Below are 26,442 nucleotides of genomic sequence, written 5' to 3' on the forward strand. Positions count from 1 at the left end.
TTTAAAAGCACAGGAACCTCGTCAAACGTTTTTTTAAAAATATGGGTACCATATTAAATATTTGGTTTAAAGATATGTATCATATTGTATATTTTAAATGTACAAATACCGTATTTAATATTTTATTAAAGTAGAAGCATCAAATTGATATTATACCCAAAACAATTAAAAACCCAGAGACAGCTACTATTAATTCCTGTAATATTGTTTTTTTAATCTCGTAATTTTCTTTTTTCCGGTAATAATCATTTTTAATGCTATTATAACGATTACATTACAAAGCCAACTTATCTTCGTTGATCGTCGATCAGCAAAAAGAAAAGGAAAAAAAAACCCGGCGAGACTCGGATCTTCCTCAGCTATCTCTCTCCCCGAGGCTTCAATGTCTTATGATTTAGTAAAACCCTAATTTCAGGTATTACTTCCGCTTCTTCTTTCCGAATTTGAACGCATCAATTGTCCTACATGATTTTGCTAGAAGAATCTTCAATTTCAATTTTTTATGCATAAATCGTTGTTTTGGCCCTAAAGCTTCCATGTTTCGGGATTTTGTGATTTGAAAAGAAAGCGAGAAAGAAATGAAGTCTGGAAGTGCTGCCATTGTGGATGCGTTGCTGCAGCGGTTTCTTCCTCTCGCTCGGCGCCGCATTGAAACGGCTCAGGCTCAGGTTTTGTTCTCTAATTTGCTATTAATTTATTCTTAGTTTTGTTCTGTTGTTATAACCTTTCATTTACTTGAAGTTGGTAGCAATATCATGTTTTTAAGCATGGAAAAAGTGTCTGCAAGTCTTTTTCCTCTTTTAACTAATTAAATGAAGTAAAGTTTGTCCAATATTGATAAATCGTAAAAATTCTGTGTAGCTGAAGTTGTATCGAGTATAGCAGAGTATACACCTGCTAGGGTGGATTTGAATATTAAATGATGGTTAAGAGAAGTAGATTTTGTTGTGTAAATGGAAAACTTTGAACATGTAGAGATTTTGCTTTGTAAATAATATACCGTTAATTAAGAAGTTCTTCAGCTGATAGAATACTTTAGTGCTTAGTAAGATGGGTTTCGATCAGGAGCTACTCATTTGAGTAAAGGGTTGACTAGTTATAAAATTTCTATAGCTTCAGCATTATACTGTCATGCTTAAAGTTGATGTTGAATTAGAAGCAGTTTGACTTTGGTTACCAAGTGATTTGCTTTGTGGCTTGATGAAGGTCGTGAATTTTCTAATATGCCAACTATTTATTTGACAAGGTGATCCAGAAGCTTTCAATTTGGTAGAGGTCTTCTGCCTAAAATTCTGTAGAAGTTTGGTTAAACTTGTTTAGAAAAAGGGGGATGAAAAATCTTATGTAAATGATGAAAATAGAATTCCCAAGAAGCAAGTTTTGCTGATACCATGTGGAAACATAGATTATTTTTATTGACTTCTGTTTAAACAATGATACATGCCTATGTACTTATATACTAAGACAGTGTACAGCCAATAGGAACAAGGAAACTAGCAATACAGGTCAGAATTTTTTTTATTTTTATCTTCTCTTGATAGGTTGTCTTTATTCTTCATTGTCAGATTCAGGCTGTCTAAATGGTTCCTAGCCAAGCTTCCTAAGATATCGATACAGGAGGATGTGCTGATTGGTAATCCATGTCTAGCAGATGGGTTTTCTCTATCAAAACGTAAAGAGTGTCATGTCATAAGATGGATTCCTCCCCCAGTAGATTTTCTTAAGATGAATGTTGATGGAGCTGTTAGGAGTGATGGCTTGGGTGGTGGGATTGGAGGTATTTTAAGAGATTGTTGGCTTTTTCAGAGAAAGTTGCTCAAGGAAATCCTCCACTTGTGGAGTTAAAGGCTATTAAAAGAGGCATTGATTTATTTTTATCATCACGTTGGGAAGCAGTGGGTAGGTTGATTGTCGAGAATGATTGTAAATCGACAGTAGAATGGATTCAGGCCCCAGGTTTAGCTCCTGTTTTCTTAATGTCTATAGTCTATCAGATTTCGACTCTTATCATTTGGTAAGGTACATTCAGTGAGGTGGATCCCATGAGCGTGCAATGGGGAGGCAGACAATTTAGCTAAGAGTGGGATAGGTTGATTGCAAGGAGTCAACCATGGTTTTCTAATCTATTGTGAAGGTTTTTATGGCAGGGGGTGTTTTTAAGTCTGATGTATTGTAAAGGCTTTTAAGCCAGGGGATGTTTTTAAGATTTATGTACTGTTATTGGTGTAATGGTTGTATCTTATGTAATTTTTCCATTATTAATAAAATTCAAGGCACTCTTTTCCTCCTTTCGCTGATTAAGGAGCTTATTATCAAGCTCCTTAATCAAGAAGGGGGTTTTTAACGAGGCCTTACATTCCTATAAAAAAAAAACTTTAGCAATAACCTATTGCTAAAATATACCATTATGCATGAATTTTGTGGTCTATATTTTTTTAACTAATGTACTGCGATTTCCCCTTTTGGATTGGCGTCTATCTCAATATAGGTATGTTCTTTTTTCTGTTGAATTTACAGGATGGACAGTATCTTCGACCTTCTGACCCTGCTTATGAGCAAGTATTAGGTTCCTTGGCTATGGTTGCACGTCATACTCCTGTTCCTCTTCTAGAGGCTCTTCTAAGATGGCGAGAAAGGTGAATCATTTGCTTCTTTGTCTTCTGCCATTTTATCCTTTCTGAAAAACTCTTATTGTCAATGTGCCTTTAGTTGTTGTAATCTCTTGTCTTGCAAATATCGTCTCCTATCATTTTTTATCACACAAATATTTGATGATAATGAAGAGAGAACACTAGAGGTTGAGAAGGTTTCTTGGTGGTTCTAAATATAAGAGAAGATTCAGTTTTTGTTATCGAACTTCAATAAATCAATAAATAATTCCTTGTGTAAAATACACTGATTTTTTTTTTAAATAGGAAGTCCTCATTAAAAATCCCCTTCATATCCGTCAAGCAACAAAAGTGCCTCAACGAACATTGAAAGGAGGAAAAGAGTGTCTTAAAATATTATTGCATAAATACCAAGTACAAGAAGAGTTCATTCCATTGCAACATCTCCCAATCTGCAAGATTTCTTCTCATAGAAATGTCTCAAAAACAGCCTAACGAGTTTGATTTCCTGAAATTGACAATCTTCCCCTCCTTGTTATTCGATAGAATGAACAATCTAGGGAACCGTCTTTTCAATGGAACTCCATCCAGCCAAGCATCATGCCAGAACATAATTGAGTCCCCATTGCCCACCTTCATTATAAAGTTACTTCCCAAACATACCCCAAAATCATCATCCGAACAACAATTCTTAACGACACCTTTCCATATCCAAGATGCTTTGTGAGAGGCCGAATTTTCCATCCCTATTGAATTCGGATCAATTTTGTTATTACAACAAATAATCCTTTTCCACTAGAAGTTTTTCTCATTAGCAAATTTCCACGTCCATTTTCCCAATAACGCTATGTTCATAAGCTCTAAATTTGGAACCCCAAGCCCTCCCAAAGCCTTAGGCTTGCAAGCGGTAGACCAATTTACCCAATGAATTCTACTTTTAGCTACCGAATCCCCCAAAGAAAATTTGCCATAATTGAATTAAGCCTCTTTCATAACAGATTGACATTCTAAAAATTGACATGAAATATATCGATAGGGAGCAAAAAACAGATTTTATCAACACAACTCTACCAGCAATAGACAGTGAAGCTGCATTCCACCTAGCCAATTTCTTGTAGAACTTTTGAATAATCGGGTCCTATAATGATACTGAATTTTTCTTCGCCCCAAGAGGTAACCTCAAATAATCTGTTGGGAATGAGCCCACTGTGCACCCTATTGTAGTAGCCCATTCACTAATGACCCCTTCATTCACGTTGATTCCAAATAACCTGCCCTTGGATAGATTAATTTGCAATCCAGACATTATCTCAAAGATCAGAAGCACCCTTCTCACATTCTTCAGCTCTTCGATCGAAGCATTACAAAAAATTAATAAGTCATCTGCAAATTGGAGGTGAGAGAGCTCAAAGGAATTACCTTGACTTTCAATCTCAAAACCTCTAAACAAGTCTAATATCGCAATTTTTGACAACATCAAATTCAATAATTCACCGACCAAATTAAAAAGGAGAGGAGAAAGAGAGCATCCCTCTTGAAGACCCCTCACGATCCGAAACTCATCTGAAGGACACTAGGACCGAGATTGAAGTCGTAGACATGAACATTTTCATCCAAGATCTCCACCTCTGTCCAAACCCCAAGCAGTCCATGATTTTCAGTAATAAGTTCCAATCAATTGAGTCATAGCTCTTTTGAAGTCAACCTTAACCACTATTCCTTCGAGGCCTTTCCTTCTCCAACCATCAATCCCCTCGTTCACAATAAACGAACAATCCATAATATGCCTTCTCGGAATGAAAGCAAATTGGGAAGGGCCAATTACCGCATCCATACATTTTCGTAATCTCCTAGATAACACCTTTGACAAAATCTTATAAAGCCCTCCCACTAGGCTAATCAGTCTAAAGTTCTCAATACTTTTCGAATTCTTCTTTTTCGGGATAAAGGTAATGAAAGAGTGATTTACCCCTTTGTCCCAACTTTTTCCCACATTAGAAGTCACTGAGAAACCTCAAGATGTCCTCTTTTAAGTTTGACCAGAACTTTTTAAAAAATCTCGTTGTCAATCCATCCGGCCCTGGAGCCTTATTACTATCCGATAACGATATTGCATCCCAAACTTCTTCCTGTAAGAATGGTCTTTCCAAAAACGAATTATGCTCTGAAATCTTGGAGAAATTGAAATCCAGTACCTCTACCTCAACTGTAGGATTCTTATTATAAGTTTCTTTGAAAAATTTACTACATTTGATTTTATAACTTCAGGATCCGTCGATAACTGACCACCCACTTTCAGCGCTTTAATAGCGTTCACCCTTCCTCTATTCACAACACATATATGAAAAAATCTAGTGTTGCGATCGCCATCCAAACACCATTTCACACGTGATTTCTGCAGCCAAACCATCTCTTCTTTTTTGTATAGATCCCAAAGCTTCCTTCTAGCCATACCCAAAGACTCCATAGAGATAGAAGAGGACCCTTGCTGCATGTTGAGTTCCGAATCATGTATGTATTTTTCCAATTCCGAGATGGATCCTTGCATTTTGCTAAAACTGGATTTAGTCCACTCCTTGATTATCGCTTTAGAACATTTTAGTATACTGGAAATCCTTTTCTTCTACTGCCCATCCTCGCTTTCTGAAATTCCTCCACCATTCTTTCTTTGAACGCTTCCTCCTATAGCAAATAATTGAACAATCTAAATGGTTTCGGCCCCCAATCCAAACCTTTACTTTCCAGACTAATTGCATTATGGTCATATAAAGATATGTTGGTTCTTTCTCGACAGTTTATTTAGGCCTTCCTTTGGGTGCAAAAAAGAATTCAGAGAAGTTGTGGGAGCCGGTTATAGAGAATTTTAGTAGAAAATTGGCGGGGTGGAAAGCTTCATCTTTATCCATGGCTGGCAGATTGGTGCTTATAAAGTCGGTACTTTCATCTTTACCCATTTTTTACCTATCTATTTTCAAGATGTCATCTACTATTTCTCAATAGTTCAATTCTTTGATGTCGAATTTTCTTTGGGGTGGAGGGGGCGAGAAGAAGAGAATGCATTGGGTCAGTTGGAAAAAGATTTGTAAGCCGTTGAGTGGTGGAGGTTTAGGAGTTGTTGATTTGAATCTTACCAATCGAGTGTTGTTGGGGAAATGGGTATGGAAGTTTGCAAATGAGAAAGACTCGATATGGAAGAAATTCTTTTGTAGTAAACATAATGTGAGTTTGTCAGTCCTTGAATATCACTAAGGCCCTATCTCATAAAGACTCGTGGATTTGGAGGGGAATCGTCAATAACTTCTCAAAGAATGACTTCATTGGAGGGTGCCTTAGATCTCATGCAAAAATACAAATAGGGAATGGAAAATCTGTCTCTTTTTGTAAGGATACTTGGCTTGGGGATTGTCCATTAAAAATTCTTTTTCCTAGGATTTTTGCACTTTCTACTAACAAAGGTGGCAACGTGGCTGATTTTGGTAGTTTTGACTTGAATAGATGGGAGTGGAATATTAAAACGAGGAGAAATCTATGTGATTGGGAAGTGTTGCAGTTGGTTGAGTTATTGAACAGCCTTAAAGACATTAAACTTATTGAATCTTTGGAGGATTGCCTGCTGTGGGATGGCTTGGGGGACGGGCTGTTTTCTGTCAAAGAGTGCAGGAAATCTCTAGAGACAGTTTATGAGGATACATTTCAGTGGAGAAACTATGTTTGGCTGGGATTAGTCCCTCCTAGAGTGGAGACTTTCCTTTGGCAGCTATCTCATCAAAAAGTTGTTAGAATGGAATTGATGAAAATGGGGTTACTATAGGGGATAATACTCTCTGCCCTTTGTGCAACCTATGTGATGAATCAGTCCAACATCTTTTTTTGTTCTGTCATGTTTCGTGGGAGCTGTGGAATAAATTAATTTGTTATTGGGGTATTAGTCTAGCTTTTCCATTTGACCCTCCTTCCTTACTTGGTTCTTGGTCTGATTTGAGGCCTTCTTCGGTTATTTGGAAGTTTATTCCGGGCGTAGTGCTATGGTCAATTTGGAGAATCAGAAATGAAATTATCTTTGATAATGGTAAAATAGACAAGCTTTCACTGTTTTTCACTGTTCGCTTAAGGCTAGCAAGATGGTTTCTAGCAAAATATCCTCTTTCCTATATTAAGGTGAATTCTTTAACGAGGCCTATCCAATTTCTATCAAAAAAAAAAAGGTGAATTCTTTAATTGGTGATCCTTTCTTGGCAGATAGTATCTCTGCTTCTAAGGAAATACTCAGATCTGGGTGCGGGTGGATTCCTCCTCCAGTAGATTTTTTTAAATTGAATGTGGATGGGGCTTTTAGTAGAGTTGGGAGAGTTACTGGAATAGGGGGTCTTCTCAGGGATTGGAATCGGGTTACACTTATCTCTTTTTCAGAAAATGTTGGTCCTTCTCATCCCTATTTAGCATAATTGAAAGCTGTAAAAAGAGGCATTGATATCTTTGTTTCTTCAGAATGGTTGTTCAAGGGCAGACTCATTATTGAATGTGATTGCAAGCTTGTTGTGGATTGGATCAAAGATCAAGCTTTGGTTTCTCTTCCCCTTTCAAATTTTGTTAACGAAATTGTATCTATTGTTTCTTTTAGAAATTTTATTGTCAGGTAGATTCCAAGGTCTTGTAATTGCGAGGCTGACAAGCTAGCAAAAGAGGGGATCGGGTGATTATTTTGTCTGTTGCAGTTGGTGTCTGTTTCTGAGCTTTGAAGCTAGAGGAGCGTGTGAGGTCTTATGTTGTATGTATAAGTGTTTTTAAGTCTTATGTAACTTGGTTTTCATTAATAAATTAAGGTACTCTTTTCCTCCTTCCGCTAGTTGGGCCTTACCTTACGGGTAAGGTCCACTAAGAGGGAGGTTTTTAATGAGACCTCCTATTCCTATAAAAAAAAATTTAAAGATCTCAGGAATAGACTCTGATTTAGCATTGGAAACAATGACAAGAAATTTGAATCTACCAGAAATTTGTCCAATCTAACAAAAGTAGGAATTTCCCTGTTACACCTAGTGAAGTTACCACCCGTCAAAGGGAGATCATTCAGACTAGCCCTATGCACAAACTCATTAAAGATTCTCATCAAGAACCTATTCTGACCTCTCCCCATTTTCTCTTCTTGTGACAAATATGCATTGAGGTCACCTCCCAAACAAATGGGACCATCCAATTGCAACACAAAAGACAACACCACCTTTTTTTTGATAAAATAATGCCTCATTAAAAACCCCTTCATATCCTACATGTTATAAACATAACATGAAGGACATAGGAAGGAAGAAAAGAGTTCCTCTAACTTTTATTAATGAGAACAATAATACACCTCCACACCTTCATGACTAACTACTAACATAACCTTTAATCCATAACTCTGAATACATAACGCACCCTCATAACCAAGGTATAACACCTTTAACCAAAGCACCTTTAACCACAACAGAAACCCAAAAATCAACATATACCAGCTTTTGCTAATTCATCCGCTTCCCAATTTGCAGCTCTCGAAATATGCCTTGTGATAATACCCTTCCTTTCCACACGAGTAGCTATATCTCTCACCAAGGATTTGAACAAAGAAGTACTAAGGTTCGGATTTTTAATCCACTTTAGAGCATTAGTAGAATCTGATTCCAAAATAATCCTCTGACTTGGAATGTAACCAACTTCCTCGATAAGATTCAACCCTCTTTTGATCGCCAAAAACTCTGCAAGTAAAGGAGGACCTACCCCTACCTTCTCTAAAAACAACCCAAGCACCGAACCACTAACATCCCTAATCAATCCACCTATTCCACCCTTATCCCAACCTTTGACCATTGCACCATCTACATCTACATTTACTTTTAAGAACCCTTCCGGAGGAGGACTCCACCTATAAGGAGGAGGAGACCTCTTTTTCAGATTACCATTCAAATCTGCTAGTTGTAAATTCCCCATCAAGGAATCGAAAGGAACATGGACGTCCTTAAATGAAGTTCCAAACCAAGAAACAATTCTGAATCTTGTAATGAAGAACAACAGCGCAGAATCAACCTTCCCTTGCTGAAAAATCACCTCATTCCTACATTTCCAAACCAACCACAGCACAGCCCTAGGGATAAACTTCCATATGATAGATCTCGGAACAAGCACATCCCACGCAATCAAGAATTCCATCAACTTAGCAGGAACCACAAAGCAAACATTCCAGTACTTTAAAAACTTAGCCCACAAATCCCACACCACATCACAGTGCAGAAACAAATGTGAGACCGACTCATTGCACTTCCTGCACAAAGAGCACACAGTGTCTTCCACCCCTGTAACTCATCTCTTCAGCAACAACTCCTTCACCGCTACTCTATGATGAGCAAGTTGCCAAACAAAGGTTTCCACTCGTGGTGGAGCTACCGCCTTCCAAACATATCTTTCCCAATTACCTTCTACTTCATCATTACCCTCTCTATCAAAATACAATTGCATGCATGATTTTGCTGTAAAACAACCCTCACCAGTTCCCAACCAAATCCAACAATCATCCTCTACTAATGACAATGAAGAATTGTTCAAGAGAGAGATAAGTTGCAACCACTGCTCAACCCCCCAATCCACCAAATTCCTTCTTGTTTGAATATCCCAGACCCCACCCGAATCATTATACAATCTGAATTTTGCAACCTTCCCCCTTTGTTATTCGATAGAGCAAATAACCTTGGAAACCTATCCTTTAGAGGAACCGAACCCAACCATTCATCATGCCAAAACTGCATTGTTTCTCCATTTCCAGCTCTAACACAAATTTTTCCTAAAACAATCCCCAAATGCATCACTTGAAAAGAAGTTCTTAACAACTCCTCTCCAAATCCAAGAAGTACGTGCTGTCCAAGTATTCCGGATCATCATTGAATTTGGATCCATATTGTTTACACAACAGACCACTGCTTTCCGCCAAGAGGCTTTTTCTGCAGCAAATTTCCACACCCATTTCTCCATAAGAGCCCTGTTTAAAAGCAACAGATTCGGAATCCCCAAACCCCCAACTTCTTTGGCTTACACACCAATTCCCATTTGACCCAATGGATGTTTTTTTTTTCTGTCGATCCCCCCATAGAAAAGATGCCATGATAAATTTAATTTGTTGAGAACACTAATAGGGATCCGAAAAATAGAAAGGTAATAAATTGGAAGAGAGCACAACACTGATTTGACCAATACTGCCCTTCCAGCCAATGACAGAGACTTGGCCTTCCAACCAGCCAAATTGTTATAAAATTTTTCTACAACCGGTTCCCACAAGGAAAAAGAATTCCTCTTAGCCCCTAACGGTAGACCTAAGTACTCCGATGGAAAAGCTTCTCTTTCACACCCTATTTCCTTGGCCCAAGAAGCTAACTCCTCCCCACATTGATTCCAAAAATTCTGCTCTTATTCATATTCAACTTCAGCCCCACCAACAATTCATAAATTAAAAGCACCCTTCTAATATTCACCAAATCATGAGTTGAAGCCTTGCTAAAAATTATTATGTCATCCGCAAATTGCAAATGTGATAACATGAAAGAACAATCCTTCGAGCCTAATTCAAAACCCGAAAACCACCCTTTGTCCATTGCTTTCACCAACATTAAATGTAACAATTCACTTCCTAAATTGAACAACAACAACGCCTTAAAGAAAGATTCTTTCTCCGAATCCACTGATGGCCCATACACATTAATAAACCAACATTTAACAGATAACTCTTTTAGATTACCTTTAACTGTAATAAACCTCTCTTGAACACATTCGATCACCTCCATTTTGCTTTCGTCCCATAGAGTTATCAATCTCCCTGTTGACTCAACCGCAGGAAATGCCACATACCCGCTCAAAATATTCCCTCCTAATCTCCTTAGCAAGGAAAAATTGACATTCTCTACCTTTGATTCTCCCTATAATAATATTTCTCACAACCCTTGATTTTTCTCTTCTCCCCAAACCCTCACATTCCACGCTAAAATACTTAAACTTGACATAGGAAGAAAGAAAATTACCTAATAACCACAGGAAATCAGATTCCGCCACCTTCCTCCTCTCCTCAATCATAGAATTCACCTTTTTCATAAAAGCTTTTTTGCCTCCTCGAAAGGTTACACCCATCAAAACTTCCCAGCTTGCCCGGACTTCTTCCTCCTCGTCTAAACAATGGCTTGAAGTCTTCGATTGATCCTTCTTTTCCCCTCTCGAATTTCCCCTTCCTTTGCTTCTACTATAAACTATTGAAAATTCGCTCCCGATTCTATTGATTGCGCTCTCCTTTCTAGAGTGCGACCACGATTTGGAGAAGGACCCATTCTCTGGAAAGAGGACCTTGACGGGGAAACTGCCTCCTCGCCCCATTTATTATTATTATTTTGAGAATCAATTCGGTTTCCATTTCTGCTTAGAGAATCCAAGGACCTGCATCTCCTATGAGATCCAAGCTGGACAGATCTGGCTTTGTTGGTTCCTAGATCAGCCCGCGTATTGAACATATTTTCCCGAGCAGAATTGGGCCTATCTGGCCCGATATTAATTCCTCTAATTCATCCATAATTTTCATCATTTATTCCCGACAAACTCTGATGCATAGGGACTGCAATCCACCAATTTAAATTGCTTCAAATCTGTTGCCTCATTAACTCCAGGAACGAAAACCTTCATGCCACCTGTCAAAAGCTCTTGAGCCGAAGTCTCCCCTCTCTCGTTGGACTTCTCTCCTGCCTCTTAGATTTCCCCATCCCTGAAGATCCCCTCATCGTCATACTGGTTCTCTGGTGATCCATCCTCCCATTCATCAGAAAATTCTCCTTCACTTTCTCCATTCAATACCTCATAATATCCATTAACCGACAACTCTACTTTAATCTTTATCACATACAACCTACCATTAGTGTTGATGGAAATCAATTATGGGAAATCAAACGGACTGGCCGCCCTAATAACCATCTGCGCTACTTTGCAATCCAACTTCAACGGTGTTTCCTTCTTGATCTCCACTAACTCCCCCCACCGTGAAGCCAAGCTGGAGAAGAAGACTTCATTCCAGCAATTCATAGGTAATCCAATTAAAGACACTTCGCAAAACGCCAAAGGGACACCCCCTTCCGTGGAAACTGGCCTCAACCAGTCGAATCAGAAATTTAACTCCAAAGCTTTTTCTTTCAGAGCTTTCATCTCGCCATTTTGCATTTATACCTTCACTGTGCAGAGCTCTCTGAATTAGTTCCACATCATACGATTGTTTATGAATGTCAGTCAACAACCTCTTTAACCAGTACCTTTCCTTCACGGGATGAAAACATAGTAGGGATCCTTCGAAACTACTCTGCCACTCGTCAACCTGTTAAATGCCCCTACTGGTAATCACTTATTTCCCATCAGTTATCACGATAAGAGCTCCCATCATGAAACTTATTAAACACCATGCCTTTTCCTCCAAAGCTCTTTGTTTGAGTCGCCACCCTCTTCTTAGCCCCTTCATTGTCTGAACCAATCTGATTCTTCCCACTTGCTGATTTCTGGTACTTCGCCACCCTAACCGAAACTCTCCTCCCATCAATCATCGCATTATCTACCTTTGCTACTGCTTGCAAAAGATCCTCCTGACTCTTGAAGTGAACAAATGCAAACGGTGAATCCTTTGTACTTTGGTCTCTTATTGGCAATGGGAATAAACACCTTATCAACCTTTCCATGGATCTTGAAACGTTCCCACAAAGCACTCCTACTAACTCTTTTACTCAGATTATCAACAAAAGCAGACAAAGGGGCTCCAGTAGGGAGACCCTTGAACTGACTTTTCGCTTACCATTTTTTTACCGTGAAAAATTATTATTGATAAAATACACTGATTTTAACCATCACTTAAAGTTTAATTTAAAAGACAAACCGAAAAATCTTCTTATGGAGATTAGACTGCTACTTCAAAGTTGCAATTAATGTACACTACAAGTTTCAATTTCTCAATTTGTTTCTATCTTATTGAATTTTCAAACAATGAAAGGGTCCGTTATCATGGGTATATCCCAATGGTTTATTTGTTATTAAGAACTGCTGTTAGTAATCCTTACTAATAATGTCACTAGAAGGTAATGCTAAACGTACTTGTTCATAAAGTTGAATTGTTTTACCACTCTTGGGGTTCATTTTCTTACTTTTGCTTTTGGGTTCTTGGTTGTAGTGAATCTCCAAAGGGTGCAAATGATGCATCTACATTCCAAAGAAAGGTTTGCATGTACCAATAGTTCGTTTTTATATTCAATGGCTTGTGAACATGGCCTTTCTTAATATAACAAAGGAAAGAGGAAAACAAAAATGAAATATGTGTTGAAAGTAGCTGAAAATGAGTGGTAGAAACCTACAATACAATAGTTAACTTTTAGTTTTTCTGAAATTGATGAACAACTTTAAGTATTTTGCTTAAGTCACCATGCTTTTGTTGTTGCCATTCCATGGGAGCAGCTTGCTGTGGAGTGCATATTTTGCTCAGCTTGTATTCGCTTTGTTGAGTGCTGTCCACAAGAGGGACTTACTGGTGTGTTCATTTCCATGTTTTTGCTTATGTGGTTTTATTTGTTTTTCTCAGAATTCAATGACATGCTATGCTCTCTTTGCAGAGAAGCTTTGGTCTGGTCTTGAAAATTTTGTTTTTGATTGGCTAATTAATGCCGATAGGTAAGGATGCTCTGACAAACCTTGGCCTGCTTAAATCAAATTTCTGGATTTCATTATGTGCTTTGTCAGTGCCTTAAAGTTTTATATACAAATTCTAGGCATTTGTGTGTTAACTGTCAGTATTATATTTATGATCATTCCTGTATTCAAATATTGGGTTTCGATTTGAGAAGTTGATTTTTTTTTGAAATTTCAATAGGTCAACCACCTTTAAAATTTTAAGAAATATTCTCATACAGAGTTATTATCGAAATTGCGTACATGATTTTGGGCTGAAAAGAAAAATAGAAATTGCATACATGATAGTGCCATCAATGGAAACTTTACAATGCATAATCATGACATGACCAATCTGAGAACTGACAATAATTTTAGAGAATAAAGTCCTAATAACAACTAACAACTATCAAGCTGCCAAACATAGGTGTTAATGAGGCTTCCTTAAACTCTACAATGAAAATCTGTCCTTCTGGGCCTGCATATAATATAAAAAGGATTGGAGATAAACTCATTTTTCAGCCCAATAACAGTTCAGTCAATCCTTTGGTCCCTGTAGAAGTTGATAATCCTAGGCAAGTGATTATAATTTCAGGGGGGAAGAAGGAATTGGTGCAAGTTGAGCAGGGCGTCGAATTGATTGTAGAGCAGGCTATCGAGCAGCGGAGTATACTTGAGGATATTGTGCTAAATTCTCATAGACAGATGGACATTCATAGGACTAGTGTATCTGGTGACCAAGAGGTGGTTGGCAGATTCTTAGATAAGGAGAGCAGTTTGGATTCTACAAAAATTTTGGTCAGGGCTTTTCTCGTTCAAAAAATTTAATGAACAGGAGAAGGTTTAGAATTGCTCCCTGTCATTCGGGTAGCGTATGTTCGGAGGGTGAAGTGGAAGTAAGATTTCATGATAGAGTATATAGGAGAGTGACTAGTAGCATGGACAGGGAATCAGTGAAACACGTCAGGAAGAAGTCTCAGCCATCTCAAGACTTTGTTCAAGCCAGGCTGGAAGCGGAAGATACTAGGGAAGTTTGTAACATGCTGGGAATTTCTTTTAAAGGGGGGAATCAAATTGTAGAGGAAGAGATTTTCAAGATGGAGATGTTGTGGATTGGAAAGGCTTCCTGATTGTACCTTGCGGATTGAATTTGGTGTTGAATGTTAGTAAACCAAATGTCAAAACTGAAAATGATTACATGGAATATTAGGGGGCTTGGGAAGTCTGAAAAAATCAGGGCAGTGTCGAGGTTGGTTCTTAGAGAAAAGCCGGCTATTTTATTACTTCAGGAATCAAAATTGAATGTCTGTCGAAGTGGATTAACAAGAAAGCTTGGGGGTAATCTGCTCAGAGGTAGTTTTTTTCCAGCTGATGGTTCGGCAAAAGGTCTAATATGTTTATGGAATGAGAATTACTTTGAGGTTAGTGCACAGATTAACAATAGTAGATTTATAGCATTATCAGGGAAGTTCAAGATGAGCAGTTTTGAATGTGTCATTATCAATGTGTATGGTCCATCAGTAGAGGCTGATAAAGAGGAATTTTTTAGGGATTTTTTGTGTGTTGTTCAAAGCATCAACTTGCTGGTTTGCTTGGGGGGGACTTTAATGCTTATCTAGATCCTGAGGAGAAATGTGGGTTTACTCAGAATTGGCACTCTATGGATCTGCTTAGGTCTTTTATTTAGTCATCTAATCTGATGGATCTACTGCTAGTAGGGGGCGATTTACATGGTGCAATAATAGAGAGTCACCTACTTGGGTAAGGCTGGATAGATTTTTGATTAGTGGCTCATTTTTAAATCAGTTCCCAAATGTGATCCAAAAAATGCTTCCTAAATCCCTTTCGGATCACAATCTAGTTTTGTTGGTAGAAGAATGCAATAATTGGGGTCCTAAGCCGTTTCGGTTCTATAATTACATGCTTGAGGAAGATGGGTTTGTTGGGGTGGTGGAATCTTCATTTTCAAATCTAAGGAAGGGTATTGGTAGTAGGGGTCTGTTTTCACTGCTTAGAGGAACTAAGCAGCCCATTAGGAATTGGCCAAGGAATAATCACAGGGGATTTTCTGATGATATTTCTGAATTAGAAGCCAGAATTAATGGTCTGGAATTGAAGCTATAGGGAGGGGGGATTTCTTTTCAAGAATGGGACTTGCTGGTTGTTTCAAGGAAGGAGCTGTGGAATTTGCATAGGAAGGAGGAGAGCATTTGGTTACAGAGATCAAGAGTGAAATGGAGTATTGAGGGGGATAGAAACAAAGTTTTTCCACATGTGTGCTTTGAATAGGAATAGGTTTAACACTATTTCTTCATTGAAGGTAGCTGAGGATGTTATTTCAGACCCGGATCAGTTGAGAGGCTTTGTTTTTGATTATTTCAAGGACAATTTTAACTTGGTAACAACTCTAGAGGTGGATGAAATTGATTTGAATTTTGCTAAATTGACAGATGATCAAAAGAAGCTTCTTGAAGTTAAATTTTCAGAACAGGAAGTGTGGGAGGCAGTTTTCCACTCGGATAGTGCCAAAGCATCGGGGCTAGACGGTTTCACCATGGGTTTCTTTAAGAAATTTTGGCCATCTCTGAAGCCATATATTATGAAATTTGTTGAAGACTTTTATAATGGAAGGAACTGGGAGCATGGGGTCAATCATTCATTCCTAACGTTGATTCCAAAGATCAGAAATCCTGAAGGTATAGAAGATTACAGACCGATAAGCTTAGTTGGCAGTTTGTATAAAATAATTTCCAAAGTCCTAGCTAGAAGGCTTGCGTTTGTTATTAATGTTCTGGTTAGTCCGTCTCAGTTTGCCTTTATTCCCGGAAGGCAGCTACTGGACTGCGCCTTTTTGGCTAATGAAGTTATTGACGATTGGAGAAAAAAGAGAGGAAAGGTGTTGTTTTCAAGGTGGACTTTCGAAGGGCTTATGATTCGGTGGAATGGCCGATCTTGTTGAGAATTCTGAGAATTATGGGTTTTGGAGATAGGTGGATTTCTTGGATTGATTTGTGCATCTCCTCTGCTTCAATTTCTGCTCTTGTCAATGGTTCTCCGACTAATGAATTCAAGATGGGGAAAGGGTTTAGACAAGGCTGCAGTTTGTCTCCTATGTTGTTCAATATTGTTGGGGAATTACTGAATCTAATGTTGATTAAGGTTGTTGATTGTGCTCTGTTTGAAGGGTTCAGTGTTGGTAGGGCGGAAAATAAGTTTCATTTGACGCATCTACAATTCGCAGATGACTTAATACTTTTTTGCAGGGACTCTTCTGCTCAAATTATGAATATTAGGAGAGTATTAAGGGTCTTTGGTTTAATGTCAGGCCTCCAACTTAATTTATCTAAGAGCAAGTTATTTGGAGTTAATATGGATGAGAAGGTTATAAAGGAATGGGCTACTATCGCAGGCTGTGGTGTGGGGGCTCTTCCTATGACCTACCTTGGTTTACCGATAGGTACCTACAGAAATTCGGATCTGTTGTGGGAACCTGTTCTGCAAAAGTTCAATAGCAAATTAGAGGGCTGGAAAGCTAAATCATTATCGATGGCAGGGAAATGAGTGTTAGTGAAGTCTGTTTTGTCGTCCTTGCCAATTTTCTTCCTTTCTATTTTCAAAATCCCTCCAAAGATTAACCATAAGTTGAATTCTCTGATGGCTAAATTCCTTTGGGGGGATGATCCCTTGAAGAAGCGGATTCATTGGGTGAATTGGAAAATTGTGTGCCAACCGTACGAGGAGGGTGGTTTGGGTGTCCTAGATTTGTCTATGGCGAATAGAGTGCTTCTGGGGAAGTGGGTTCATCGACCCCGTTCAGGTGTGGCCAGAGAGGACTTTGTCGCCTCTCTCGGTTAATATGAAAACACTGAAAAGAGAGGGTTTGAGAAAAGATAAACGGTTGGGGTGAAAGAAATAGAGAAGTAGGGTTTCTGAAAATGTTATAATGGGGTATTTAAACCCCTTAAAATGATGTCGTTTTAGTTTAGGGTTTGTTGAAAACCGATACATGGGTTATTCGCAAGAGAGGGGTCATGGGTCTTGTAATGTTTCATTTTAGTCACGAAATAAATTTTTTTGTTTATCAAAAAAAAAATTAATAAGGCTGCTAACCCGCAAGATTCATGGATATGGAGAGGAATTTTGAATAATTATGAGAAAAAGGACGATATTGGGAATTGTTTGAGGTCCAATTCCAAGATCCAAGTGGGGAATAGTAGATCAATTGAATTCTGGAATGACATTTGGGCTAATAATTTCACCTTAAAAGAACAATTTCCTAGGATTTATGCTTTATCGATTAACAAAACGGGGAAAGTTGTGGACTTTGGCTGCTATGATAATAATTGCTGGAGTTGGAATATTTGTCTGAGGAGGAATTTATGCGATTGAGAATTGGATCAATGGATATCTTTAATGACTTTGATTGATAATATTGTTTTGATTGATGTTGTTGATGATTTTCTAACTTGGTCAGGGAGTGGAGATGGTTTGTTCTCAGCTAAGGCCTGTAGATCAGCTCTTATTCGTAGCTCTGGAGGAAATTTTCAGTGGAAGAAATGGGTTTGGTCTGGATTGGCTCCCCCAAAAGTTGAAACATTTTTATGGCAATTATCTCACCAAAAATTAGCTGTTAGAGTGGAGTTGAAGGAAAGAGGTGTTCCTCTGGAAGAGTTATTATGTCCCTTATGCCAAAAGGAGGAAGAAAAAATTCACCATTTATTTATGTTTTGTCCTGTTGCTTGGGAGTTATGGAATTTGTTCATCAATTTATGGGAGGTTAGTACTGTTCTGCCCAAAGATCCTCTGTCTCTACTTAGTTCACGGTCTGTTTTGAAGGCTTCTTCTTCTATTTGGAATTTCATCCCGGGTGTTGTTATGTGGTCGATTTGGAAGGCTAGGAACCTAGTGGTGTTTGAAAACTGGAATTTTGAGAGCTCTACATTGTTCTTCATTTGCATATTCAGGCTGGCCAAATGGTTTCTAGCTAAATTTCCTAAAGCTAACATCCAGGTAGATTTATTAATAGGAGATCCAAGGCTTGCAGATGGTTTAGCAGTCAATTCTCACAAGAAGAAGAAGGATTTGTGCTGGTATCCACCTCCACCTGATTTCTATAAATTCAATGTGGATGGGGTTGTTAGAAGTGATGGTTTGCAGGGTGGAATTGGAGGTCTGTTGAGAGATTCGAATGGCTCTACCGTGATCTATTTCTCTAAGCCTGTCGGACCTGGTCCTCTTTTTGCTGAGTTGAAAGCCATTAAAGAAGGAATTGATCTATTTCTTCATTCAGATTGGGCGTTGAAGGAAGACTTATTCTCGAAAGTGATTGTAAAACTGCGGTGGATTGGATTTTCAGGCCTTCTGAGGCACCTTCGTTTTTCAGTTCTTTGGGGATGTAATTTCTGGTAGGGATATTATGGTTAGGCTGATTCCTAGGGCTTGTAATTGGGAGGCAGACAAGTTAGCTAAAGAGGGGATAGGTTGAATGTCCTTAGTGTTAGTGGTTATGTTTGGTATTTTATTTCGGGTGATGTTGTAAATTATAGTCGTATGTAATTCTGGTTTATTAATATATTGAGGTACTCTTTTCCTCCTTCCGCTAGTTGCCTCTTCTCAAGAGGCAACTATGAGGGAGGTTTTTAATGAGACCTCCTATTCTTATCAAAAAAATAAAAAAAATAAGAAAGTAGGTAGTACGATATGAAGGAGGATTCATCTCCAGGCTGATTTATTCTCCTAAACAGCCCATAATAAAAAGATTGAAAACTCGGCACCTGAATTGAAGTTCAAATTAGAGATCTGCAGATGGCCTGCTCAACCAAGTCATCAGAAATTATTAATTGAAGTATTCAAATATATGATTTGCACTTGAGAATTTGATTAAGGCATAATCCTTACATGCAGCTGCATCTATATGCTTCTTCAGATGGATGCTTTATTGATATTTGTTACAAATATTGAATTCTGTAAAGGTTGCATTTTCTTGCCACCTTCCTTAGCGTCGGTGACTCGTCTTACCCAAAGAACAGAAACAATTATACCAAAATATTTTTCATTACTTTGCTGCATTTTCATCTGAGTAAGAAAAGGGCAAAAACAATCTCATTATTAGCCTAAGAAAATTGTCTATGGCTTCTTTACTGATAGTATAATATTTAATATCGAAAATACTGCCTAAGAGATTATGGATATTTACCCTAACTATTTACTTATGCATGATCTTGCCGGGATAATGAGATATAGTAAATAAATTCTTGTTGCAGGGTTGTTAGCCAAGTTGAGTATCCCTCACTAGTTGATTTGCGGAGTCTCCTTCTTGACTTAGTTGCTCAACTCCTAGGCGCTTTATCTCGGATCAGGTAGCTGTGTTGTTATTTGATGACATTAAAATTTGATAGAAATGTCTGTGATTTGAACTTGTTAAAAATACCATAAAAGGGTTTCTGAATTTCTAATTATGATGAAATCTTTCAACAAAAACTCATATGATGTTATTTCCCCCTTTACCTGGTAAAAAAATATGACGTAGGTTGTGACATTCTGTAACAGAAAAATTGGTAATAATATTGTCTACAAAGGGACATCGTGCTGGCTAAACCTTAGGATTTATTATTATTATTCCCTTTTTGTGTTTGAAAAACTTGGAGTTTATCTTGAAGGTCTTAGGTTTGAACATTTGGGAGTGGGTTTTCTGGTTTATGGGAAAAAGAATGAACCACCTTCTATCATGTAAACCTAGGTCCAATAGGTGTTTCATGTACTACAAAATCAATTCATTGCGAACAAAGCAGAATAATGAATATTTCATGGTTATCAGGGTTCTTTTTTCATGGTCGCCACTGCTAATTCATTCTGTAAATTCCTTAACATGTTAGAATTCGTGCTTCAGATTGTTTTGCCTTCGTTTATAGCTTTTAGGTGTCTTCAGTCTTTACTGCTACAAGGTGTATTGTGTTTTAAATAGTTTCTAGCTTCCAGATGCATTTGTTTATCAAATTCTTGAAGATCTAAGTTACTGTTAAAAATTTGGTTCAGAAATAAGCATAAATGTTTTTATGGCATGTCTTGAAAGCTGTATTACTCGTGTGGAGTGTCAGATGAATGTATTGGACACGAGTATGGTTAGACTTTTCTAAGAGTTCCATGTTTTTGGAGGATCCTTGGTAGTCCCCATATCCATGTGTTGGATACAGGTAGTCCAAGAAAAATAAAGAGTTCGAGCAGCATAGCTTGAAAGTTAAGCTTCATTCTATTCGTATAAATATTAATTGTTCCTTCCATTTCTTTTAGATTTAGTTCTGTAACTGAGCGTTTTTTCATGGAATTGAATTCTCGTCGGATAGACAGCAATGTTGTCAGAAGTGAAACACTTAGTATCATAAATGGGATGCGCTACCTGAAGCTAGGGGTATGTAGAAGAAACAATTTGCTTCCTTTTTTCCCCTTGAAGAAAAGTTGTATGAGGACCATTATATAACAATAATTAATTGCCAGGTCAAGACTGAGGGAGGATTGAATGCATCAGCCTCCTTTGTGGCAAAAGCAAACCCTTTTATTCGTGCTCCACATAAACGAAAAAGTGAGCTTCACCATGCACTTTGCAACATGCTTTTCAACATCCTAGCACCACTTGCAGATGGCGAGAAAAACCAATGGCCTCCAACTGGTGTAGAACCTGCACTCACTCTGTGGTATGAAGCTGTTGGACGAATCAGAGTGAATCTCATGCATTGGATGGACAAACAGAGCAAGCATATAGCTGTAAGGGCATTATTCTATCTACATGGAATTTTAAATTGTTTGATTTTCCTTTAACGTGGCAGCTTGTGTTTAGGTTGGTTATCCTTTGGCGACTCTTCTACTGTGTCTCGGTGATCCTCAAATATTCCACAACAACTTAAGCTTGCACATGGAGCAACTCTATAAGTTTCTACGAGTAAGTTTTATTTTATACATTTATATAGTTGTGTCGTGGGTGGACAAATCATCATAGAATTACCTGGTTGATTTTACGAATTGTTCTTTTCCATTTACCTGTTTACAAGTTTCCATTTCAACTGGACTGTAACAAAGCATCTTCTGCATGCAGGACAAGAATCATCGTTTCATGGCTTTGGACTGTCTCCATAGAGTTTTGAGATTCTACTTGAGTGTCCATGCAGCTAATCAGCCACCAAATCGCATATGGGATTACCTTGATAGTGTAACTTCTCAACTTTTAACAATTTTGAGGAAAGGAATGCTAACGCAGGATGTACAACATGATAAACTTGTGGAATTCTGTGTGACTATAGCAGAACATAACCTTGATTTTGCCATGAACCATATGATCTTAGAATTGCTGAAGCAAGATAGCACTAGTGAAGCAAAAGTTATCGGTTTACGTGCTTTGCTTGCCATTGTTATGTCACCTTCAAGCCAGCAGATTGGCTTGGAAATATTTAAAGGTAATCGATAACTGGTTGTATACTGCAAATAATAACAAACGTTTCATACCAATCTTCATCCCATTTATGTTGTATAAGCAGGTCAGGAGATTGGCCATTACATGCCAAAAGTAAAATCTGCAATTGAGTCAATTTTAAGGTCTTGCCATAGGACATACAGCCAGGCTCTTCTGACTTCTTCAAGAACCGCAATAGGTAGTCCTTTCCCCTAAAATCTTTTTTATCATTGAATCAGTATTCAATTAACTTAAATTTGGCTTCCTAACACGTGAAGTTAAAAGAGATGAAGCTAGTGGTGAAGTTCGTACTTTTAGACTTGTGAACTGGTGACAAGGTAGAACAAGAAGAGAATAGAAACGTATCAAATTTCAGGTGATTTCGAGTGGTGGAGGAAGGGTCTTGGTATGGGAAGTTACAGACTTTGAAAATAGATTTAGGGTTCTCAAGGCTTTTTCTTAAATATCTCTCTCTCTCTCTTGATAAAAGAGCAAGATGGAAAAGAATGATTGAAATCGGTAAAATGTCGCTGGCAAAGTGGTCGCCGGTGATGATCAGCAGCAGTAGACAGCTGGGTTTGGTGCTGATTAGGCTTAGATTGAGATGGAAAGAACATAGAGAGAAGAGAAAATGAAAGGAAAAAAGTAGAGATTTAAATCAACACCAAAAAGTAAAAGAAAGAGTTTCATATGCGCAGGGAAAGTAAAAGGGCTCCAAGTTTTTAAGCATATAATTTATTTTAGAAGATTTTTTTAAATAACTGTGTAGTATACTTCAAGTTCAATAAAAGAATGATGATACTTTATATAGTTTATATTATTATTTTTTGATTCTATAATTTGTATAAATTAGTATCTTTAAACCTTTGATATAATATTAATACTTTTGCTTCTATAATATTTTTAAATAAAATATATGAAAAATACTTTTTATTGCTGTATCCTATTGTATCTGTCTCTTCACTCTTTATAAATTGCTGTGTTGATGTGTCTGTGTTGTGTTATAATCGTATTTACATGTTTGAGTCTGTTACCAGTTATGCAAGGGGAATCTACATTGGACTGTATTTTAGCCGAGTCTGAAAACAGAAAAGAAAAGGGATATTTTCGGGTAGAAAATGGAAAATATAAGGGATGGCCAATTTTGCTTTAGACTGAAATAATCAAAGACTCAATGGTACAGTTACTTCTGTTGTATCATGTTTGTAGTCTAGAACCTTTATCTGTGGCTTAGCTATTGTTGAAGAATTCTTCCTCTCTATGTTGATGAAATTAAAATGAGAACCAATTTTAAATCAGTTATATTTACAGTTACTGATTTTTCTGATTGGGATTTACCTCCTACATAGATACTCAAATAGAACTAAAGAAGTTTGTTATTATTTTGCTCATCTGCTGTGAATTGAATTTATTGTATTACTTGCTTCAAGATCTGTTTCTGCTAGCAATGCTAGATATCCACTTTTGGCTTCAATTTATCTCTTATCTGGATTTAATGGTATTTATGATATGAATTTCATATTTTCCAGATGCTGTAACTAAGGAAAAGTCCCAAGGATATTTGTTCCGGTCAGTGCTAAAGTGCATACCTTACCTGATTGAAGAAGTTGGTCGAATTGATAAGATAACTGAAATAATACCTCAACATGGGATAAGCATTGATCCCGGTGTTCGTGAGGAAGCTGTTCAGGTACTGAACCGGATTGTAAGGTATCTTACCCGTCGTCGCTTTGCAGTTATGAGAGGGATGGCCAACTTCATCCTCCGACTACCTGATGAGTTCCCCCTTTTGATTCAAACATCATTGGTGCGACTGTTAGAACTTATGCGTTTTTGGAGAGCTTGTCTGATTGATGATAAACTGGAAGAAGGTGCAAAGCAGATGCTGCAGCAAAATAGTAGATTCAAGAGCACTTCTTTCCATCAACCAGTGGAAGCTATTGAGTTTCGCGCATCAGAGATAGATGCAGTTGGTCTCATCTTTCTTAGCTCTGTGGACAGTCAGATCCGTCACACAGCATTGGAGTTATTACGCTGTGTACGTGCCTTGAGGAATGACATACGAGACCTTACACTTCATGAGCAACCAGATCATGATATAAGATATGAAGCTGAACCTATATTTATAATTGATGTGCTGGAAGAACACGGGGTGGGATACATCTATTTTATGATTTCCTTTCTGTCATATTCTGTGTAATTTCTCTGCACTGTATTATGAACTAAGCTAAATATTGCAGGATGACATAGTTCAGAGTTGTTACTGGGACTCTGGTCGTCTGTTTGATTACAAGCGAGAATCTGATGCAATTCCTCCTGAGGTGACTCTTCAATCTATAATATTTGAGAGTCCTGATAAGAACAGGTGGGCAAGGTGTCTCAGTGAACTCGTCAAATATGCTGCTAAACTTTGCCCAAGCTCAGTTCAAGATGCTAAGTACGTTCGATAAAATTGTTATTTGTTTCAGTTCTTTATGGTTAATTTAGAACTTCGGTGATTTCCTTTTGAAAATGTAAAAATTGCCAATGAATAAATGATTCGCAACATAGCATAACGTACTGTTTTAGTCTTGTCCATTTTTTATTCTAAAGTGGGAATAAAAAGGAAGGGATATTAATTTCTATTTTCTTTCATATAAAATTTTCAAGGTTTAGTTTTAAAACTCTAATGAACTATGGATCCTCCTCATACTCATCTCACTGGGCAGGGTAGAGGTTTTGCATCGTCTTGCTCATATTACCCCTGCTGAGTTAGGTGGAAAAGCTCATCAGTCGCAAGATGTAGATAACAAACAGGATCAGTGGCTAATGTATGCAATGTTCGTATGTTCTTGCCCACCAGATAGTAGGGAAGCTGGAAGCATAGCTGCAACAAGAGAACTTTACCATCTTATTTTCCCCTCTCTGAAATCTGGATCAGAAGCACACATAGTAAGTACATACAAATGATGTCGTTCTACTTTATTAGAGTGAATGCAAGAAATTCGAGAGTACATAATCACGGGACATTGTTTCTGCTAGAACATGAGAAATGAGGTAAACTGCCTTGTGATAGTATGCAATGGCTTCCCCATTCAATTCTTCATACTGTTTCTTGGGGTTGTGATTTGTCAAGGTTAATGGGCACAATTAGCAATCTGTTCTTTGGTAAGTTTTTCTTTTTTACTATAAATGATACAAGGAGGAGAAAGGGGGGTGGTAAAGAGATGTACTAACTAGGTTATGTGATTTTAAATTCCTTTTAATTCATGGTTGCTGCAATTGGATGCCTTGAACTAAATAAAATTTAGCTTCTTGCTTTCGTATGTGTACTGGTGTCTGAAAACCTAGCCTATATTTTGCTTCATCTTTTCTTGATTCTTATGGTAGATAGCAAATTGCTTTGGTTCGGTACAGAGACAAGGCTACTCTTTTTTTTCTTTCTTTAAACATTTGATGGGAGGCAATATGAGAATATTAGGATGCGTCTGTTATTTATACTAACAAAGGAAATTGTTTCTTGAGTGCCTCCATATATCCATAAATACATACTTGAATGATATGTACTTGTCTACATACATGATGGATGCAACAATATCCATCTAATTTCTCTCTCTTGAAGAGTTTACCCTGAAATCCAGCATAATATCAAAAGTATTATGAGAGGGGTCTGATTCTCCCTTAACTGCATCCCTTGAGTGCTGAAAATGACTTATTTTCCTTTATAATTTAGCATGCTGCCACCATGGCTCTTGGGCACTCGCATCTGGAATCTTGTGAGATAATGTTTAGTGAGCTTACATCTTTTGTTGAGGAGGCTTCTTTGAAACAGAGGGAAAACCAAAGTGGAAGGTATGTTTATTGTCAAATTAGATCCGATACATCCTTAATTTATTTGTTCTTTTAATGGAGCACGGTCTTGACCTCTTTTGAAGATTTCATGTAGGTTGCCTCTGGGAACTAAGATTTCAGAAAAAGTATACATTATGTATTGACACACACATAAATATAACATTTATAGTTTATTGTCAAATTCACGGATTTGTTCTTTGCGTATTTAGTAATGAATTTCAAAATACCTACTAACATTTTTTTTATAAGAATTTCAGGCCTTATTAAAAACCCCCTTCTTGATTAATGGAGTTTGCAGAGAAGCTCCTTAATCAGCGGAAGGAGGAAAAGAGTGCCTTATGATTTTATTGAACAATAAAATTACATAAGATACAACCAACAATACAACCGACAAAACCACCCCAACAGAACCAAATAAGCTGAAAACACCCATAAAACACCCTAACTAAAACACAAAATCAGCGAAAACAGCACTAGTAATCCCCTTACAAAACACATAAAATCCAGACACCACCCTAAACAACCATCAACAACTTTACTGACTCAGCCTATGCCTTCTTTAGCTAAGGCATCGGCCTCTAATTTGGCTATCCTACTAACCCATCTAACAACACCTTCCAAGGCATTAAGCCTATGAGCAATATCTTTAATCAAGAAGGCATATACAACAGGACATAAATCATCCCCCTTAATCCAATCCACTGCCACCTTACTATCACTCTCTATAATCAGACGGTCCTTGATCCTCTGTCGATAATTTGCAAAGAAAGACAACCCCATAAGAATAGCCTTTAACTCCATCAACATAGGAGGTCCCGGACCAGCAGTTTCCTTGAAATAGCCTATAGTAGAACCTGAGGAATC

The 26,442-nt window shown here is 37.7% G+C and overlaps 1 protein-coding gene across 1 annotated transcript in view; it reads left to right on the plus strand.

Annotated features, from left to right (window-relative positions):
* The first annotated feature begins 299 nt into the window (after positions 1-299).
* LOC120184342 overlaps positions 300-26,442 on the plus strand; it is a 38,335-nt gene continuing 12,192 nt past the window's right edge. The window contains 17 exon segments of the mRNA XM_039188840.1: positions 300-415; positions 565-668; positions 2,518-2,636; positions 12,814-12,859; positions 13,095-13,167; positions 13,250-13,307; positions 19,568-19,663; positions 20,595-20,712; positions 20,799-21,065; positions 21,139-21,240; positions 21,394-21,751; positions 21,833-21,946; positions 23,277-23,899; positions 23,988-24,184; positions 24,456-24,678; positions 25,460-25,547; positions 25,550-25,578. Coding sequence (XP_039044771.1) covers positions 579-668; positions 2,518-2,636; positions 12,814-12,859; positions 13,095-13,167; positions 13,250-13,307; positions 19,568-19,663; positions 20,595-20,712; positions 20,799-21,065; positions 21,139-21,240; positions 21,394-21,751; positions 21,833-21,946; positions 23,277-23,899; positions 23,988-24,184; positions 24,456-24,678; positions 25,460-25,547; positions 25,550-25,578 — 2,601 coding nt within the window. The 5' untranslated portion in view covers positions 300-415; positions 565-578.

The sequence above is a fragment of the Hibiscus syriacus genome, unplaced genomic scaffold (genome assembly GCF_006381635.1).
Source record: "Hibiscus syriacus cultivar Baekdansim isolate YM2019G1 unplaced genomic scaffold, ASM638163v2 tig00112864_pilon, whole genome shotgun sequence".
NCBI classification, from domain to species: domain Eukaryota; kingdom Viridiplantae; phylum Streptophyta; class Magnoliopsida; order Malvales; family Malvaceae; genus Hibiscus; species Hibiscus syriacus.